The following is a 20995-nucleotide window of genomic DNA, read 5'->3' on the forward strand; positions in this document are numbered from 1 at the left end:
CTTAGCTGACCTCCCCATGGCATTCGATATTATTGAAAATGTCCTTTTCTCTTGGCAGACTTACTCTGGTCAACCCATTCTAGACCTGGTCTGCTGCTACTACAAATTTATCCTCTTTCTGGGCAGTCTCATCTAGAGCTGTAGCAGATAAGCAGATGATCTCCAGGTATCTATCTCCAGTCCTGATTTCTCACAACTCCAGACTTAACTATTTTTCTGTTTGAAAACTCTGCTCAAGTTGGGCATCTCAAGATTGACATCGATAATTACCAAGGAGACCATATAATGAATAATGCATTTCAAACTGAGACACTTTTGACAGTGAAAGAGAACACTGCTAATAATTCTGTCAGGGCAGCAAGCATAAACAAAAATCTGCCAAAGGATTTCCCATCACATTTAGAATGAGATCCTGTTCCTTAGACCTGTGCTGTTCATCTTGTGTCACTCTGACCATCACTTAACTCTGCCCTGACTGTACTGGCTGCCATGCTCCCCTTGAACAAACATTTCTGTACGACTTTGAATGAGTGACTTAGCCTCTCTGTACCTAAGTGTCCTCATCTGCTAGAACAATAAACAATGGTACTCTCAGCTCTTTAGAGTTGTAAAGCACAACATGCCTAGCACTTAGTAGATGCTGCAAAGAGATACCTTTCAGTCTCCTAACTAAGGAACTGAACAGATTTGGACAGTAAGGGTTACTTGCATTTGCTGAATGAAGAAATAAAGTGAAGATGTGGTCTACATTTTTCATAATTTTTCATTACTTAAGGGCCTTGCACACACACTGCACATGTTTGAGTGTCAAGAGTCAATTGTTTGTGTATTTGTTACATAGTTCAAACTCCACTGCTGAAAGTGAGCCAGTCTATGTGGGTAATACTTATCTTGAAACAAAACTTAGAAACTTAAAACCTAAATAAAATCAGTACCAACCATCACACACTTAACCTTTCATATGTTACAGTCAGACCTGGATTCTCGGTTTCCTTAAAAGCTGTACTTAAAATGAATATGGATTAGATCATTTTAAATTTAAGGAATTTAACAGAGACGATTTCATAAAAACTCCTGAATTTGTAGTTGGTACTCACTCTTGTAGCATGTCAGGTAGGGGTAACTTTTTCTTATGCCAACTCATAAGCAATCCTTTTTCTGTTCACAAGGTTTGAACAGAAGAGAGATCTCAGTAAATCTGGGCTCTGGCACTTAGCAGCTGGATGGTTCTCTAAGCTTGATTCCTCATCTGTAAAAAGGGGAGAGTAATACACGCACACAGAAGTGTTTTATGAAATAAAACCGTCAATTTTAAACAAACTGACCATATAAATAAGTTCTAACTATTCCTTATGATGGGTAATACTTGGTTCTCAAAGATACCTATTCCAACCTGGAGATAAAATCAACCTCCTACACCAAAACGTTTTAGAAATTTGGTAATGTTTCCCCAAACACTAACTACAGGATTCAGACCATAGTGGAGTGATGTTTCAGAGCTGGTGGTAAGAAAGAAGACTGGGTCTGCATCCCAGATGAAATGTGCTATATCAATAAAAATGTATCCATAATTTGAATGAAAGGAGTGCACTTTTCAGTTTCTAAAACTATTCACTTACAAAATATCACACTTGTACCATTTAATAGTAGTTTTTGTTTTTGTTTTAAATAGCTCAAGGAAAAATTACAAACTTTATTAAATGCAATTTATATTTTCAAGTATAGCAGCTGAGTCAGAGATCATGTACTTAAGAGGTAATTTAAACACAACTCAGAAGCTACACAGGTTCTTAAAATTACTGGTACCCACAATATTCCTGAATCACTTAAGTTTTTGCTACTTGGTTTCACTCTGCACTGGTAAAAAGAAGCAACATCAGTAAGCAAGTTACTCTTCAACATTTAATGGTGCCACAGGGTTAAATAATGGCCTTCCTTTTTTGGCCTGAATTTTACCAAAGTTAGCCTCAAATTCTTTTTTTGTTCCATTTATATTTGCTAGATGTCCATCCTTTATTCCATAGCCTAAGGAATTCAGTTTCCTTATCCTGTATTGTACTATTTGTGGTGTTAATTCAAGAACCATTGGTGTCTCTCTTATCTGAGCTATGGAAATTCCTTCTTTCAATAATCCCTGAATTCTCTCCTCCAAAACTGGAACAGAGTAATACAAAAGGGCAGGACATTTCAAAACCAATTGCTTCAGGTCATGATCAGTAGATTTAAAAGCATTTTTAGAGAAAGACATACTGTTCTGTATACTTCTTGGGCAAAGCTGAAAAAGAAATCCTTTGAGTTTGGAGAGAAGCTGGAGAATTTCAAAGTTTGTGAAACCCTGCTTCTGGAAAAATTCTAGTGTTTCCTTTATAGCTGCAGAAGAATTTAACAAAATAAATGGGTTTTGGCTTAACAATTTTAGAAGCCAAACTTTCATGTTGGCCTCGGACCCACCTAAATTTAGATAACTCTCTTGGAGAATCTTTATCACTTGCTTATTCTTCTCAATAGGATTATGAAAAATATTAGATGCAGTAGTCAAAAATCTGCTAATGACCACATTTTTGAGTCCCAACTCTTGAAAGAACTGAATATTCAGCTTCCGGTTTTCCTGGTCTTTAACAGTAAAGAAAGATTCTGGAAACTGTTCTATTAACTTGACTAACTTTTCCTCGTTTTTACAGACCAACTGCCAGAGTTCTCTTTGGGTGTTAACAGCAGTTGGACTGCAGATAATTGCTTCTGGGCAGCGTTCCAAGATACTGGCTACAGCAGTCTCACTGGCACCCAGCTGTTGTAAAATATTTGCAATTTCTTCAACATAGGTTTCATCCTCCAGAAGTACCCAGCCTTTTAATCTTCGAATTTTCCTGATGTCAACTGACAATTTAAAGAGCTTTTCTACTGTCTTTTTATTTTCTTTCTTTGACTGACTATCAGTTGTACAGGTGAAGAATGCTAGAAAAGGTCTGTATTTTGGAGCTGATAGCCTTTTTCGGAAAGAACAGAGTCTGCAGGGCTGGGATCTCATCAGCAACTTCGACAACATGGCTGCAATCCACTGGCTAATTGCCACCGTCCTGAGACTCCAAATGTACAAATCATACCTGTAAGAAAGAAAATACAGGTTCTCTTAGAATACAAACACAAACCTGAGCTACAAATACTAAGCACGGAAATAAAATGGACAGATCATACAGGTAAACTACTCATGTGGAGTATTAAATAGAACTGTTTAAATAATTGATGAAGTAACTGTCATATACTGCTTCCCATCTTAAACTTAATAAATACCCTCTTTGAGCTTTGCAACAACTTGTGAAGTAGTTATTTCCATTTAACAGATCAGTAGCAAAACCACAGGGAGTTCAAAGATTCACAGACCTCAAATGTTATTTTGACAAAAATTTCGTTTCTTACAACTCTGTTTCTGTCTAGGGCATGTACATTTATACACACACTCATTTTTTTTTTTTTTTAATGTTTTTTATATTTTAAAGTTGATGTCTAGGTAAAGCAAATACTTTTTGAGGGGGAGAGTCAATTTTAATTTTATATTGTATTTTTTGCTGAATAGCTATTATCCAAAATAAGCCACTGATTTTGTTTTGTTTAAAAATGAGTTAATAAATATAATACTATTTTATGAGAATTTGTGACAATCTTTTTTTATAAATCCAGAATTAAGTCTCAGCCAGGTAAAACAAGGAATACCATGTGACTGCCCGGTGAAGTCATCGGAAATCATATTAGCTGTGGACTGTCATGGTGACCATGGCTTATTTCACTTAGCATAGTACAGCATGTGTTAGGACAAATCAGTTAATTTTAATTGGTCAAAGAGTCAGGGAAGTATCCCTTTCCTTTAGGATTCCTACTGCTTTTATGCATCAGATGAGAAGATAAAAATTCATTCCTATTTCCTTCTATATTACTGTTTGAATCTTAAAAGCCAGCTCCTTTAATTCATTTGAAATTTCTGGTTGTGAGCTGAGGATGTAAATAGACTTTATCAATAGTTTAGCTATATCTAAGCACCATTTTTAAACAATCCTTTCCTTCCCCATGATTTGTGATGTTTCCTTCGTTATGTCATATTAAATGTAGCTTCTGTTTCTAGCTAGCCTGCATCCTTGTGCGTGCGTGCTAAGTTACTTTAGTCGTATTGACTCTTTGTGACCCTATGGACTGTAGCCCGCCAGGCTCCTCTGTCCATGGGATTTTCCAGGCAAGAATACTGGAGTGGGTTGCCATGCCCTCCTCCAGGGGATCTTCCCCACTCAAGAGATGGAACCCGTGTCTCTTACATCTCCTGCACTGGCAGGTGAGTTTATCACTAGTGCCACCTAGCAAAAATAGTAGGTGGCACTCCCCTACTATTTTTGCAATTCCCCAAAGGAGCCAAATGGCTAATTTCCGGCCTTTGCTTCATACTTGGCTCCCTCTGCTAGACCATCCTAAAACAATCTCTGGTCAGCTCATTCTTTCACACCCCTCACAAGGATGTCAAATCTCAGCTCAGACCTCAGCTTCCCCCGACACCCATTCTCTCTTTCACTCTCAACCCAATACCCTTGTGTCTAACTAGTATAAAAAAAGGAGTGCAGTTCACCACACCAAACATAAACCTTCTGCTGTTTCCCTTTCCCTAGAGTCACACCTTTCATCTTCCAGATAATTCCTGGTCTTGTGCTCATCCCAGCCTCTCTAGCCTGAGATCTCTAGAGCCCTTCTTTCTCATGTATTCACTCTTCAGTTGAATCCTCCTCTCTCAGGTTCCCATCCTTCACCTCAATGGCTCCTTCTCTCACTGCCCCTCCAGCTAAAATTATTTTTCTCTTCCCCTCAGTTAATTCTTGTACAGCCTTTCTCTTCATTTCCTCTCTTCCCATTTACATAACTTCCAATAAAGACAACTTTCATGTGATTAAAGCCAATGAGTAGTTTTAGTTCCTCTTTTGGCATCTGCAGCTTTCAGCACAGGTGACCACTTTCTTTGGGAAATAACTCATACCTGACTTTCAAGACTTCCCACTCCCCTGGTCCTCCTTCCTTCCTCTGTTTCTGACCACCCTTTATCTGTCTTCTCTGCAGGCTCATCTTCAAGGCTTGGTTCTAGGCGCTCCTCTTCTTACCTTAAGAGTTTCTCCTCAGAGATCCTGTCCTTATCCAGGGCTTGTTAATCCACGGAAACTTCATTCCAGCTTCTCAAAATGTAATCTTGTCACTTCCCTGCAATAAACTTCTCAATCACACTTTAGGATAGAGACATAAAGTAAATGTCTACTTTACCGTGGCCTTTAAGGCCTCTGTGTCTTAGGCTCTGTCATCACCAAAATCTCCTGTCCCCCACTGCCTACACTTAACTGTACCAACCCCCTTTCAGCCCTTGGCGCTCTACCTGTTCCCATCACAGGGTCTCTAAAGACTGAGAGCTGTTCCCCATGCCCACAATCCTCCTGTCTAAGTGTCACTTTCTCAGGGAAGGTTTTCTGCCCTTCGTGAATAGATGAGGTGCCAGATAGGCTGTCTTGGCACCGTGGACTGTTTCTCTGTGTGCTTAGTTGCTCAGCTATGTCCAACTCTTTGCAACCCCATGGACTGTAGCCTGCCAGGCTCCTCTGTCCATGGGGATTCTCTAGGCAAGAATACTGGAGTGAGTTGCCATGCCCTCCTCCAGGGGATCTTCCCAACCCAGGGAATGAATCCAGGTCTCTGCATTGCAGGCTGATTCTTTACCATCTGAGCCACCAGGGAATGCCACTTGTCATAGCTGCAGCTGTTCATGTGTGATTTCTGTCTCACTCTCCATGAGGACAGGGATGGTTTACTGCCCTGTTCCTATGATAAAATGCTTCTCTACCTTTCGCCTGACTGGCACTGCTGACTCTAGGATGCATGCCTGGGCAGATGACTTTCGTGTGTGCTCTTCCCCAACACGCTGCTCTTGACCCTACTGTGGCACTTATACTCCTGTAAGTTCTTCATTCTTTCAACCAGTTTTTTGGGGTTTGTTTGTTTAGCTCATTCTCTGTGACAGACATTACGCTAGGCACTAGCTCTTCTGCTAAAACATTCTTCATATCTTCGGATCACAGACCCATCAGAGAATATGGTGTGAGTCAGAGGCTCTCTTTCCAAAAAAAAAAAAGGACCTATACTCACAACATTTTGCAAACAACTTTAGCAGGATTTGTGAGCACCCTGCAGTCTAACTATGAATAACCTGCACCAGATTACAAACATCTGGCAGACAGGGTCTGAGTGCAGTTCTACTTTATCCCCTGTACCCAGCAAAGAACTTGGTCCACAGATAAACAAAGTATCTGTCAATGGAAAAGCAGCAACAAACCAAGTGCACTACAACTTAAAGTAGTGGGTAAAGCTGTGGGCTGCCTCGGCCTAGTTCTGGATCATTAGTTGTGTTATGACTTGGGGAAGTCACTTTTCTGTGCCTCAGTTTGAGCATCAGGAAAGTGGCAACATTCAGTGTTTGTCAAGGTTACAAACTGGGTGATTGTGAAGATTAACACCATGAATCAGAGTATTCAGAAACTCATTAAGTCATCACAACAACCTATATTAAAGATGAGTTAACAGGTGAAAGTAAAGTACCCCAAGGTCGCTCAGCTAAAAAGAGACCAGATCCCGCATTCAAACCCAAAAGCTTAGCTCGAGCCTGCTCCTGGCCCCGTGCTCTGCCCATAGTAATAACCCAGGTAAATATTTGTTAAATCACAATGTGGGCTATTTTTCTGATGCTTCATTTTTCTTAAGCATTTTGGGGGGCGTGAAACCCACTTCTGTAATATGCACAATTTTCATAATAACGGCCCACTCGACGAACACTAGTAATTAAGCTCGACTGTGACAACACATATGATCTGCTCAGTTTGAAATTAACCCCAGTTTGTAAAAAAGAAAAAACGAGGGCCCAAGGAAGACGGTGTTGGGGAGAGACCGAAAACCACACATCCGTCATGTGGGGCACGCGCTAAGAAAAATTTCCGGCCGGCTGCGCCCCGGCGTCCACCAGCACCCTGGCCAGCCAGGCGGAGCTGAGGCAGCTGACGGGGAGTCTGTCTTCATGGTGGGCAGCTCCCAACTCCAGACTGCAGCGGCGAGCACCCACAGGTGTGCAGGACCGGGACGACTCACCTGTGAAGTGTCCGCTCTGCACACGGCACGAGTTCCAGGTCTCCAGCCGCCGGCCAATTCCCCACAACAGCGCTGACCCGGCCACCTGTGAACCCGCAGACACGCCCAGAGCCCCCAACGCAGCCAATCAGGACGCGAGGCAGAGGCTACGTGACCCCTCTGACGCAGCGCGGAGGGGCAGGGTGGCGGAGTTCACCCCGACCGGCTTTTTAGCTTTGGCCAGCAACTATTGTCGCTGGCATTCTCACGCCTTTGCCCTCTGTGTAGTTTAGAGAACTTGGAGTTTGTCTTTTTGTCCCTTGGGGAATGTCACAGCCCGTGAGAAGAAAAAAAGGTAGAAATAACTCAGAAACCGCTATATGTTTAAGCTGTAGCCATTCAGAATTCCCCAAATAAGCCTACAGATAAAGAACTAATTTACAAAAGAAATTTAGTTTAAAAAAATCCCGAAACTTCTTCGGAACCTATCTAGCCTTCCTGTCCCCCGTCCCCTGCCAACCCAGCAGTCAGCTACAGTGCCTGATTCTTCTTTAAAGAAGAATTAAAGAACTTGAAAGAATTAAACTGCCTCCTGACACTTTAACCCAAATACTAGCCTTTTCAGATAAACTGCTTGGTGGTTTATATTCTGATTATTACCGGTGATTCCAATCTCATAAACAAATCTCTCCCTAAAGCCAGGCTCAACGTCTGTCCCATTTACTCTCATATTTATCCATACACATATTTATGGCATGCCTATTAAGTGTCAAGCATTTGTAGCAGCAATGACAACACAGAAGTGCACCAGACAAGGGGGAATATGGAGTTCACATTCTGGTGGAGGACAAAGATATTAACAACCACTGACACTATTAACTGCAACTATAATAGAGTTAAATGTAAAGGACAAGGTGCCAAAACTGGGCTAGCTGTCCTATGCTGGGTGTGGAGCTGGGAACAGGAAAGCTGTGATTTACCCGGGCGCTAGGCCCCTCACTTTGTATTTCATAGTATACTGTGCATACTTCTAAAAACAGCCTTAACACAAAGGACTGTAATTCTTCTAGATTGCCCTGTCTCCTTGTGGAGTGAACTCACTGTGGATACTGATGAATTAATTTTCCTATCAACAATGCTTGGCACATGACAGGGACTTGGGAAATGCTAACCAAATCTTTGAGTCTAGCCTTATTACCTAGTTTGTGCTCAACAGCCTTTGTTGAGAGGGTGACAAGTTGTACTTTAATTCCACAGAGTAGCAGCAAGAATCCTTACTCCTTGTTTCTAGATCAACTTTGATCTCCAGGATATATGAGGTAGGGGAGTGTTTGTCCAGTAACTCTTCTCCCTCTGAGTTACCCCCACACAAAACCCACATTATTTGTGGCTTTACTGCACTCTTTCCTGAAATACTAGGATCTGGGGTCCAGACTAACTGAAGTGTGTCACCTACATCTGGGTCTGATACCTAGGTCAGGAAGATCCCCTGGAGAAGGAAATGGCAACCCACTCCAGGATTCTTGCCTGGGAAATCCCATGGACAAAGGAGCCTGGCAGGTTACAGTCCATGGGGTTGCAAGAGTCAGACACAACTTACCAACTAAACTACCACCACAGAAAAGAGAAGGAAGTTACAGAATGTGAAGTCGGGCCTTAGAACTGCATGCCACAGTCACTGGTCAGGAGGGAGGGAGCAGGAATGTGCATTAAGGAGCTGGCAGCTAGTACCAGGGCTCCACAAAATTGTATGAGGAATGACAACACAACCCTGCACATTGTAACCAACACTTGAAACTGACCAATTTAGCTATGCCAGTTGTCTTAAATAAATGCCACCCAAAGTTTTTTCCACCCTAAGTATTTAAATAATTCACTTCTAGGACCATACAATCAGACAAACACCTGAATAGCAAAATGGAATTACCAGATTAATAATAGTTATGATAACAATAATTGGCAGCTAACCAGAGTTGCAACATGCAGTTATGCAGACTCTACGCTGCACAATTCAGGGGGCTACACAGCATGACCACCCTATAGCTAACATTTATCGACCATCTTTACCACATGCCAGGCACTAGAGTTGGTCATGGACAGGGAAGCCTGGCATGTTGCAGTCCATGGGGTCACAAAGAGTCGGACACAACTGAGTGACTGAATTCAATGAACTGATGAAGCAAATACTATTCTCATCTTCATTTTATAGATGAGAAAAAAGAAGGCACAAAAGGTTAATAACTGTCCAAGATCTCACAGCCGATAAATGGCAGAACCAGGCATTCGAATCCAGAGCCCACACTCTTAACTGTTACACCATACTGACTAATTCACAGTTGTAAGCCCAATTACTTGAAAAAAAATCTCTTTGGTTTTAAATCTTTCTTATAGATATGTTTATTTTTAAAAGTACCAAGTATTTAGAAGATAGTACTCTTACTTAGAATAATTTTGAAAAGTATTTTACTAAATTATAGTAGCTGTTTCTTCTTTCAGAATGGTAACATGTAGTTTACAGACTCTGTTTCTAGTCTGTGATCACATCTCACATACCAAAGCTCTCCTCCTTACCTAAAACAAGCAAAAAAATTTTTTAAAAGAAAAAAAAATCAAGTACACAAGATTCCATATATGCATATACTTTAATAACATAGTCACACTTTAGCTGTAATTGAACAAAGAAAGGGAGAACAAAAAGAACTTAACATATGATACTTCCACAACTTTGGGTCAAAACAGGCATACATGAAGTTTTAAAACATATATTATCTACGTTAACAGAGGCTATAACTGCTAATTTTGATTATGCACATTTTTTAAAACATTATTATCAAAGAGTGTAAAGTTAGACCAAACAATGATGTCAAGAAAAATTCTGTCTTAAAATTTTAACAAAGTCTTTTAAGAAAGTCTAGAAACCTATTTTCCCACACTGACTCTCAAAACTTTGATTTTTTGTATCAGAATATCAGTTAGCCACTTTAATTTTTACCATACATGAAAAATTATCAAAAATATATTGATGGGTCTATACTAATTGTGACTATTTATATTTACATTAAGCAAATTCTTTTACCAAGTTCTTTATATACAAATTACCATTTGTCCTATGTCAAATTCATTTAAAAAGTTAAAAACCATGGAAATGTTATTAGAAATAATGCATTTCAATATGTAACTGCTTTCCATCAATGAGGAATATTTTAAAATAATTTAACTGAAAAAGTATTGAACTCCCCACCAATTTCAGCTGCAACAGTATTCCTTCTGAATGTTTTCTGTGATGTAAGGAAAAAAAAAAACTGCGTAAAGCTTGATTGCAAGGAATGATAAAAATCTGATGAGTGTTTACTAATCGTCAAGAAATTTACAGACTAATTAGGTTCACATTAAAAAACCAATGACTTTAAAAATGTGAACAGTTCAAGATAACTGAAGAAACAAAAGTCTTAACTGGCAAATGCACTGTATGAAATCTTTTCATATAAATTTAAATCATAAAACAGTATTCCCAAACCAATTGAATTGAATATAGGCATGGCTTTTTGACATTTTCAAAAAGGACCAACATTGAAAAAAAAAAAAGCTACCTATCAGACTGGAAATAATTTAGATTTCAGATCTATCACAATAGATAAATTTATAAACACTTAAGATATGAGGAAAAGTTCACAAAGGGATATTATTAATATCACTATAAGTTAAAAGTCACTTTAATTGTTTGAGACTCATGGTCACATAGGAAGGAAATGAAAAGGTTGGCTTTTTCTGAGAAAAAATCTGAGCAGAACACCATAAGCTTTTCAGATCTGAAGATCATCAGTTCAGAGGACATAAAACAGTATAGTACTGTGCCTAGTACAGGTGTACTTCTCTTGTCCCAGAATTGATTTTGTAACAATCATTGAAAAATTTATGCCTGGGACTTCCCTCGTGGACCAGTGGTTAAGACTCTGCACTCCCAATGGAGGAAGCCCAGGTTTGACCCTTGGCCAGGGATCTAAATCCCACAGCCACAGCTAAGAGTTAGCATGCCACAACTCAAGATCCCACATGCTGCAACTAAGACCCAGAGCAGTCAAATAAATATTTTTTAAAACTGTATGCCCCAGATTCTCTGGTTTGAAAATAGAGATAAGCTCCATTTCGGAAATTATCTTAATTTATGTTGATTACATACTCTGGCTTAAGCAAGAAATAAAGCTCTAAAATATTTACCTAATTAGTGCTTTGTCGCTGGACTTTAGGACCAATACTCTGCGTGTCCTCTTCCTGACTAGGACGTTTCCCACTGCCAAGACCAGCGCCTGTGGAGCTTCTTCCTACACATTAAAAAAAAAAAAGTATGTTTAAGATAGGAAAGGTGAAAAGCACAATATGCTTGAATGCTTCATTCTTACCTTGCTTTAATAGATGAGTTTGCTGACTGTCTCCATGAGCATAATGTAAAATACCACTCCCTTGAGTACAACCTGTTAGTATTTAAAAGACAGTTTTAAAAGACAGTAAAATCACTTAAGTAAATTCCAAGTTGTATGTATTAAGATTACAAATCTAATTTTTAGTATTTATATTATTTTTTTTAGAATTAATCCACAATGTTTCCTAAGAACCAAAAATCATATGCCCAAATCAGGAAAACTTAACTTGTCCTTAAATTTAGGGACACAGAAATGTTAACTATTCAAAGGAAAAATCACTGATAGTCATTTTGTAAAAAGCATTTCTTTACTGGATGACAATGATTAGACACTTGATCATGAAGGCAAAACATAGGGCATCAGTAAGATATACATGCTTTCTTCACCTCCTTCTTTCTCAGCACCAATCTAAAACATACGTCCTTGGAGATAAGAGAATAAGTGTCTGTCAGATGACAGCTAAACAGTTCACACAAGGAGGAGACACAGACGAAGGTGCTACCCACCCCACCACCTTCCAAGCAAAGTTTCCTAGTTCCTTTAACTCTCAGTGTTCTTCTCCCTTTTTTCCTATTGCATGGGGAGGCAGGATCTTAACAATTTATCACTTACTGCATTTATTTTTTTCTCTTTCCACACCCCCATTTAGACTCCAAGCTCAATGTGGCTTTTATGTCTTCTGTTTTTTGAAAGCCTCACAGTACCTAGCTACAAAGTGTGTTATAGGCAAATATTTACATAATTAGACTACTTTCAAATTTATTAATCCTACCATAAAACATCGTGTGTATAAATTTGTGAAGCTAAATCATTCCAATTTAACTTGCTAACATGATTAGTTTTGCAGATAACTTCAAATAATGAATACAGATTTGAACTAAGAAAGAGTATGTGCCATCATCCCCCATTAGTTAGGTAACTGGAGTGTGTTGCTTTCTACCCCTCTGCTGCCTGCCTGTTATCTCAGTGTTTCACAGAACTTCTGTCCCTAAAACTCAAGTGTGGAGAAAAAAGGCAGTCTGTGAACTGCGTAAGAAATGTGACAGAACTTTTGAAATGATTCCTTGTTAAAGTTTATTTTAAATCGTAGGAGACTTTGAGAAAGAACATTTCTGAAGTACACTACCATCAACAGCAATAATTTGAATGTAGGCCAAACACATAATAAAATCTTTTGTTTTATAAACACTACACATGGCATTACATTTACAGGGGAGGTCCAGTGATACAGAAAAGAGTATGAACTTTAGGACAAGTTAGACTTGGATCTGAGTCTTAGCTCAGCTACTTACTAACTGTGGGATCTCGGTTAAGTTACCTAACTCTTCTAGGCTTATTTCTCCAATCACAGAATGAGAATCCCACCACCAGGGGATTTCTCCAGGATATTGTGAGCATGTGACAAAAATCTCCTCATACACAAAAGTAGGCAGTAAGAGATGAGTGCTTTCATTCCTGTTACCCTAAGCTAAGTGTTGATGCTCTCAAAAATATGCAAAATATTTCTGAACTCAGAGGAGTTCAATTTGTTAAAAGATTTTATTCTTAATATCAAATTTTGAGTATCTGACATTAAAAAAAAAAAAAAGACCGGGAGCTGACTGTGACTCAGATCATGAACTCCTATTGCCAAATTCAGATTGAAATTGAAGAAATTTCTAATTTCTAGGGGAAACCACTAGACCATTCAGGTATGACCTAAATCAAATCCCTTATGATTAAACAGTGGAAGTGACAAATAGATTCAAGGAATTAGATCTGATAGACAGAGTGCCTGAAGAACTATGGACGGAGGTTCGTGATATTGTACGGGAGGCAGGGATCAAGACCATCCCCAAGAAAAAGATGCAAAAAGGCAAAATGGTTGTCTGAGGAGGCTTTACAAATAGCTGAGAAAAGAAGAGAAGAAAAGGGCAAAGGAGAAAAGGAAAAATATACTCATCTGACTGCAGAGTTCCAAAGAATAGCAAGAAGAGATAAGAAAGGCTTCCTCAGTGATCAATGCAAAGAAATAGAGGGAAACAACAGAATGGGAAAGACTAGAGATCTCTTCAAGAAAATTAGAGATTCCAAGGGAACATTTCATGCAAAGATGGGCACAATAAAGGACAGAAATGGTATGGACCTAACAGAAGCAGAAGATAATAGGAAGAGGTGGCAGGAATACACAGAAGAACTCTACAAAAAAGATCTTCATGACCCAGATAACCACGATGATGTGCTCACTCACCTAGAGTCAGACATCCTGCAATGTGAAGTCAAGTGGGCCTTAGGAAGCAACACTATGAACAAAGCTAGTGGAGGTGATGGAATTCCAATTAAGCTATTTCAAATCCTAAAAGATGTTGCTGTTATAACGTGCTGCATTCAATATGCCAGCAAATCTGGAAAACTCAGCAGTGGCTACAGGACTGGAAAAGGTCTGTTTTAATTCCAATCCCAAAGAAAGGCAATGCCAAAGAATGCTCAAATTACTGCACAATTGAACTCATCTCACACACTAGCAAAGTAATGCTCAAAATTCTCCAAGCAAGGCTTCAACAGTATGTGAACCGTGAACTTCCAGGTGTTCAAGCTGGTTTTATAAAAGGCAGAGGAACCAGAGATCAAATTGCCAACATCCGTTGAATCACAGAAAAAGCAAGAGAATTCCAGACAAACATCTTACTTCTGCTTTACTGACTATGCCAAAGCCTTTGACTGTGTGGATCACAACAAACTGTGGAAAACTCTGAAAGAGATGGGAATACCAGACCACCTGACCTGCCTCCTGAGAAATCTGTATGCAGATTAAAACTGGACATGGAACAACAGACTGGTTCCAAATCAGGAAAGGAGTACATCAAGGCTGTATATTGTCACCTGCTTATTTAACTTATGTACTCTGCATATCATGAGAAATGCTAGACTGAATGAAGCACAAGCTAGAATCAAGTTGCTGGGAGAAATATCAATAACTTCAGATATGCAGTGATACCACACTTTATGGCAGAAAGAGAAGAAGAAATAAAGAGCCTCTTGATGAAAGTGAAAGAGGAGACTGAAAAAGTTGGCTTAAAACTCAACATTCAGAAAACTAAGCTCATGGCATCTGGTCCCATCACTTCATGGCAAATAGATGGGGAAACAATGGAAAGTGAGAGGCTTTATTTTGGGGGGCTCCAAAATCACTGCAGATGGTGACTGCAGCCATGAAATTAAAAGATGCTTGCTCTTTGGAAGAAAAACTATGATGAACCTAGACAGCATATTAAAAAGCAGAAACATTACTTTGCAACAAAGGTCTGTCTAGTCAAGGCTATGGTTTTTCCAGTGGTCATGTATGGATGTGAGAGTTGGACTGTGAAGAAGGCTGAGCGCCGAAGAATTGATGCTTTTGAACTGTGATGTTGGGGAAGACTCTTGAGAGTCCCTTGGACTGCAAGGAGATCCAACCAGTCCATCCTGAAGGAAATCAGCCCTGAATATTCACTGGAAGGAATATTCACTGGAAGGACTGATGCTGAAGCTGAAACTCCAATACTTTGGCCACTTGATATGATGAATGGACTAATTTGAAGAGACCCTGATGCTGGGAATGATTGAAGGCAGGAGGAAAAGGGGACAACAAAGGATGAGATGGTTGGATGGCATCACCGACTCAATGGACATGAGTTTGAGTAAGCTCCGGGAGTTGGTGATAGACAGGGAAGCCTGGCATGCTGCAGTCCACGGGGTTGCAAAGAGTCGGACATGACTGAGTGACTGAACTGATTTTTGGTTAGAACATTTGAAAATTGAGATGATTCAAATGTCCAATACATTCTGACTTCTTCACATGTATTAAGAATATATGTGTGGCAAATAACTATACATATATATCACAAAGAATACCACTATAGACCAGGCTTTGTAAGGAAAAACTCATGTGCAAAAAGACCAGCATCGCTATGCATGTATATGATAAATCTTTGGCCACATTCACAGGGCCTCTGATCTTCTTAATTAATTATCTTATAGTTAATATATACTTAAAGAGAATAAAACATGGGCATTCTGAAAATATAACATCTGAGTTTCATTTTCCTTAATATTGCTATCCTCATTCAGTTTGCAAGATCTTTGACCCAAATTCCACTATATGTAACAATATTTTCCATCTCCATTGTTTTTCAGTCGCTAAGTCATGTCTGACCCTTTTGCAACCCCATGGACTATAGCCCCCTAGACTCCTCTGTCCATACGATTTCAAGGCAAGAACACTGGAGTGAGTTGCCATTTCCAGCTCTAAAATGTCACTAATGGAGTAAGGGGGTGTGTATGTGTGTACATGTACGCATATATACAAGGAACCTATTACACAAATTTTAGATAGAATTTTAAAAACATATTATAGTGAGGTACAATAAACAATATATTTTATTATTCATCTCTTTATGTTACTAAGTATAGAAATTTCCTTTTTACTTACTTGCATTGCTGCTACAACCTGGGATATTTTCTCCCGGAGAATATCCCATGAGGCCTCCATTCCCATTAGGATTAGATGGCACTGAAGCAAGAAGACCTAAAGGGAAAAAATTTCCTATTAAGTTATCATCAAGATGAAATTCAAGGATGGGGACATAAACAGCTGCTAAAGAAACAAATCAAAGGCATTTAAGACATACCGAGTCCTCTGTATCGTGAAAGCTGCTGATAGATCTGTTTCATCCTCTCAATATTCAAACGGCTTGCCTCAGCATGGTTCACCATTGGTTTAGGATAATTAACTCCTATCAAACATTTGGCTACCTTTTGAATACCTTCTGGTGCATTCCAGGGATCATAGATATATTTTGCAGGGAAGCCTCTTAGGACAGGCAAATAACGCCTTTTAGGAAAAGGAAGAAAAATTATTAATAAATGAACTGTAAGCAAATTATAACACACTATTTATTAGCTATGAATGACCCAAATCAAATCAATACCATTTAAATGATTTATTACCCTTTTCCTCATCTCTGCTGCCCATCAGGAGTGGGGAATACCTTAAGTGTTGTTTAAGCATGACAAGCTCTTCCTGGATTAGCTATTCCAAACTGAATAATAATCATCCTTGATTTACCTGATATAGTCTCCATTGGGATCTGTTCTCCTACCAAAACCAACAGGGCAATAGCAGTGAAAGAATTGCTGGAAAAAGGAACTACAAGACAGCCACATCCAACTTCCAGCATTTATGCTCCAATCTGCATCAAGCAGTAATTCTTCAAATACCTTCAGAAGTAACGGTAATCAATTAGTTTGCACACAGATATTTCTCAAAGCAAGCATTTTCCAGGTCTCTGTAGATCAAAAGTCAATGTAAAGAAAATCTAGGACTGAACTATAAAACTAAACATTCCAAAGTTAGTTTCCTTGTCTATGTTCTATCCTATAATGAGTTATTTCAGGGAAAGAAACATATTAGTACTATACAAATTTCTGAATAGAATTTACCATTGTAAGCTTGGCAGTGTTATTGGAAAGGGGAGAGAAAAGTTATTCAAGTCATTGATTTAAAAGGGTAAGTTAGGATATTGGAAGATTTTTTAAAAAAGGAAAAAAAAAAGTAGTAAACACTTTCAAGAAAGCAAAATACTACCAAATAAACCACCAAAAAAAACACTTGGAAGCTTGGTACATTGGTCTACATAATGGGAACAATCAAATACAAATGACCTTTAAAATTTAATTAGAGTTATGGAATTTAAATTTGGGATTCCTTGATCCAAAAGGGAAACAGAATTAAATTATTTTTATAAATTCATTAAGTGTGTGCTATGCATCTACCTCATGTACGACTTGGTGCTAGGAAATAGAGATGTAAAAAAACATGGGATCAGAAAACATGGAAAGGGGAAATTTATGATATAGATAGGAAGGTAAAACGTATTTAAGTCCTCTTATATATACCCATAAGATGATGTCACAAAATGTAGTATGCATCACATTACATAATAAGACTAAAAAGCTATGGTGTTGAAGTGAGGCAAAATGATTTATATTTTTAAATTTATAAAATAAAGATTGCTATTTCTAAGACTCTTTGGTGAATCTTCTACGTGACAGAAATGATCACCTATAAATATACATCAATCTGCTAAGCCCAGAGTATTAAATTTTAGAGTTCCCTTGATGGGTAGGCTGATTTAGCCACTGAAATGACTTCAGGTTAACTGACTTCAGGTTAATCCAATCTGATTATGCCCAAAAGTTGCCTCTATAGTTAAGAAATAAATGCTTTTCTATTGAAAAACAGAAATAAGACTATAAACGAATCTATATAATAGACAACTTTTAGGATATATATATATATATGTATATATAAATATATATAAAAGGTATAGAGTTCTTCAAAATAAAGCCATGCTACATTAGTTGGAAGAACACTTACTTTCATTCCTTCTTCCCAACTAATCCACAGGTCACCTCGTGTCAGGAAACAAGCAACTGCATGTCTGGCTAAATGATGAATCCAGCCCTCCTGACGAAGCTGTGTCATGATGGCATCAATCCATGGAAAGCCCGTCCGTCCTTCTGCCCATTTTGCTAAAGCCTCAGGATTCTTATCCCATGGAATCTGAACACAAATGGGGTTTCCTTCCATTTTGTCAAAGCGTGGATTATTTGTTGCTGCTGTATAGAAAAATTCACGCCATAATAGTTGCCCATAAAGGGAAAGGGGAGGGGAACTGTTCTTCTTCACCTAAGATTAAAAAAGCAAAGAAGTATTATCAGCGATTTTTTTTTTTGTAAAAAGTATTTTTTAAAAATAAGCTCCAGTTCTAGATAATACCTTTTTGTAGAGATCTGTCAGTTTGAAATAAAAGAGTCGACATGACAAACAACCAAATCGGAGATAAGGACTGAGTCCAGTAGGGCTAGCGAGCAGGGAATTTGCATTCATTCGAGGTCTTTCAAAGTTTGCCACCCAAGCCTGAAAAAAACACAGAGAAAGTTATGCTAACTGCCTTTCCAATTTTAAAAGACTGAAATTGAGCTTTTCAAGAACGTTACATAGTCCTTGGGGAATAAAATCTCATTTTTTCAGCCACAAATGACAGATTTAATAAAAAACAAGATAAAAGTGAGCATTCTTTTGTTTTAGTCATCCTCATGTGGCAAATTCCTAACACAAGGTTGAGAGCACCTTCAACCTGTCTTTCTGACACTGAGATAATGTGAAACAGAAGAACTCTATCCTAGCTTTAAAGTCATCAGATACCAGCTTACACAGAAAGCACAGAGGGGTAGTACTGATAGTAGCTAAACAGTAAATAATTGGAAGAGGAGGAAGAAGGGTATTTAAATGAAGACAGTTATCAATTTTCAATTATATTTGTGCTATTTTAATTATTTCTCTTAATCCTCCTTTTTCAACAGCCTATTTTATTGTTTTTAAAAAAGTGAAATTATTTTTTAAATGACAATTTGACAATATAAACATCATCTGTATTATCATACTTTTCTTTCCAAATGCCTTTCCAAACGTGTAAGTGCTTCAGTTTCTCCACCTGGCCACACTGCAGAGGGTAAGCCATCTGTATCAAAACCTAAAAAAAAAAAGGAAATGGAAAAAAATCTGACAGCATAAAAATGAAATGACGCCCTGGATAGGTCCTCACAGAGAGATGATATATAACATGGTCACTGTCCTTTGAGACATTTATCTTAAGGTGATAACAGATAGACCATTAATTAATAGCATACATAAATAATACACAGATTAATCACTTTTTCATTTAAGACTTTCTTTTTCTTTTAGTGCAAAATACATGTCAAATTAGAAGTGGGATTTTTCTGAATGGTTTATTAACTCTTAAGCTCCATATGTATTATTGTTTACACCTACCTAGTTCTTCCAGGGACGGGACTCCGTATTTCTCATCATGGTCATCAGACAGAGGAGTTGTGCACTTTTCTATCACTTCTGAAGTAATTGTCTCTACTGGTATTTCTAGTGGTTCCATTTTGCTGATGAGAGTCTGGAATCTTTTATAGGTAAGAGGTGGCTGACCACCATTTAGTTCTATGATCCTATTATAAAAGTTAGTAAAATGCTATTAGTATTTTTAAAAGGACAATATAACTTGATAAACTTTTAAAAGTCTTAAAATAAGAAAATTAAATGAAGATAGTAAAATGAAAAATCACTTCTATTTTCTATTGTACATGTTTTTGTTAAATGTCAATATATGTATCTTACATATATCTTTTATATTTAATTCTAATCACTAATTTCTCAATTAAGTAATACTATAAGGAAAGAACCTTGCCAATGGGTAATCTGAATTAGATACAATTTGGGAATAACCCATTATTCTTTCTCACCATAGCCATTTGCACTTAAGACTTCAAGGAGAATTATCTTCTTATAGGACCAAGAAACTTGTTAAAACAATTAACAAATCTAAAAATCATTCTCTTCATTTTATAAACATCTGCTAGATGTCAAAATATACAGCATGCAAATATCAAAACTTTTATGACAAAGAAAATTAAGCATCTATAAGTGGAAAAAACAAGTGGCTAATAAGCCTAAAGGCAAAAACAAAAAAATAATATATATGGAAATGTAAAAATATTTTGCAACACAGCTCAGAGAACTTTGTAATCATCAATAAAAACTAAACCAGGCCAATATTATATCAAGGAGTAATCAGCAAGTTTTATTAATTAGGATTCTATATTACTATAGTGATAATTACTTGGTATTTTCTATTGTGCATGTTTTTGTTAAATGTTAACATATGTATCTTACGTATATATTTTATATTTAATTCTGATCACTAATTCCTCAGTTAAGTAATACTAAAACAAAGAGCCTTGCCAATGGTATTTATTGCCAAATTAGATACAATTTGGGAATAACCAATTATTCTTTTTCACTATAGCCATTTGCATTCTAGCATTTAGGCTTCATAAAAAATTATTGGTAAAATTATACTCTATCATTTTATGGATCAGAAACTGAAGCCTCAAGAGAATTTAATAAACTAGTCAAGGTCACATAACTAATAAGTAGCAAATCGAGATTTTCTTAATCCAAATAGAATAAAGTTTTCTCTATATCACATATAATGGTGAATCAATTATACGTATGGAAAGTAACCACCAATAAAAACTATGCTCTGCTTTTAGAAATTTTGCTTTGAGGTAATTCTTTGAGTTTATACCTAGGATCATAATGAAATCTGTCCACTATAATGATCTACAATGATACTACTGAGGACATTGCTAATTATATAACAGAAGCAAAATAAAAATCTTAGAAAAGATATTCTCTATATGCTACATTTTTATATGACGGATTTATATAGTAAATATTCACATTCAGTCTAACAAACAATCCAATTTTATACATAATTTTATACTGAGCTTCTCACTTTAAGCAACTGCCCTTATCTTGTTTTGCCTCCTTGCTATCAGCTCTCTAA

General features: G+C 37.7%; 2 protein-coding genes across 7 annotated transcripts in view; both read right to left on the reverse strand.

Annotated features, from left to right (window-relative positions):
* Positions 1 to 1642: 1642 nt before the first annotated feature.
* Positions 1643 to 7256, reverse strand: MTERF2 (mitochondrial transcription termination factor 2). Of its 3 annotated transcripts, none has more exons than NM_001191174.1 (3): positions 7156 to 7241; positions 5133 to 5252; positions 1643 to 3104 (listed from the first exon to the last, which is right to left on the reverse strand). In NM_001191174.1, exon 3 carries the CDS (start codon positions 3044 to 3046, stop codon positions 1889 to 1891), a length of 1158 nt encoding a protein of 385 aa, NP_001178103.1. In that variant the 5' UTR covers positions 3047 to 3104; positions 5133 to 5252; positions 7156 to 7241; the 3' UTR covers positions 1643 to 1888. The 3 variants fall into 3 exon arrangements, with proteins under 3 accessions (NP_001178103.1, XP_005206822.1, XP_024848072.1); XM_005206765.5 differs by having other exon boundaries at positions 1881 to 3104; positions 5133 to 5229; positions 7156 to 7256; XM_024992304.2 differs by lacking the exon at positions 5133 to 5252 and having other exon boundaries at positions 1881 to 3104; positions 7156 to 7256.
* Positions 7257 to 9515: 2259 nt separating this feature from the next.
* CRY1 (cryptochrome circadian regulator 1) overlaps positions 9516 to 20995 on the reverse strand; it is a 95745-nt gene continuing 84265 nt past the window's right edge. The window contains exons 4-13 of one of the 4 annotated variants that reach the window (XM_024991938.2): positions 19411 to 19595; positions 19023 to 19111; positions 18355 to 18495; positions 17953 to 18264; positions 16642 to 16793; positions 16205 to 16407; positions 16006 to 16101; positions 11535 to 11606; positions 11353 to 11456; positions 9516 to 9705 (exon numbers count right to left, since the gene is read on the reverse strand). In XM_024991938.2, the coding sequence (XP_024847706.1) occupies positions 11353 to 11456; positions 11535 to 11606; positions 16006 to 16101; positions 16205 to 16407; positions 16642 to 16793; positions 17953 to 18264; positions 18355 to 18495; positions 19023 to 19111; positions 19411 to 19595 (1354 nt within the window). In that variant the 3' untranslated portion in view covers positions 9516 to 9705. 4 annotated transcript variants of the gene reach the window in all.

Source organism: Bos taurus, chromosome 5 (assembly GCF_002263795.3).
Source record: "Bos taurus isolate L1 Dominette 01449 registration number 42190680 breed Hereford chromosome 5, ARS-UCD2.0, whole genome shotgun sequence".
NCBI lineage: Eukaryota > Metazoa > Chordata > Mammalia > Artiodactyla > Bovidae > Bos > Bos taurus.

Excerpts from the sequence above, each read along its gene's own strand:
- MTERF2 (NM_001191174.1), bottom strand. The coding sequence starts at position 3,046 with ATGTTGTCGAAGTTGCTGATGAGATCCCAGCCCTGCAGACTCTGTTCT.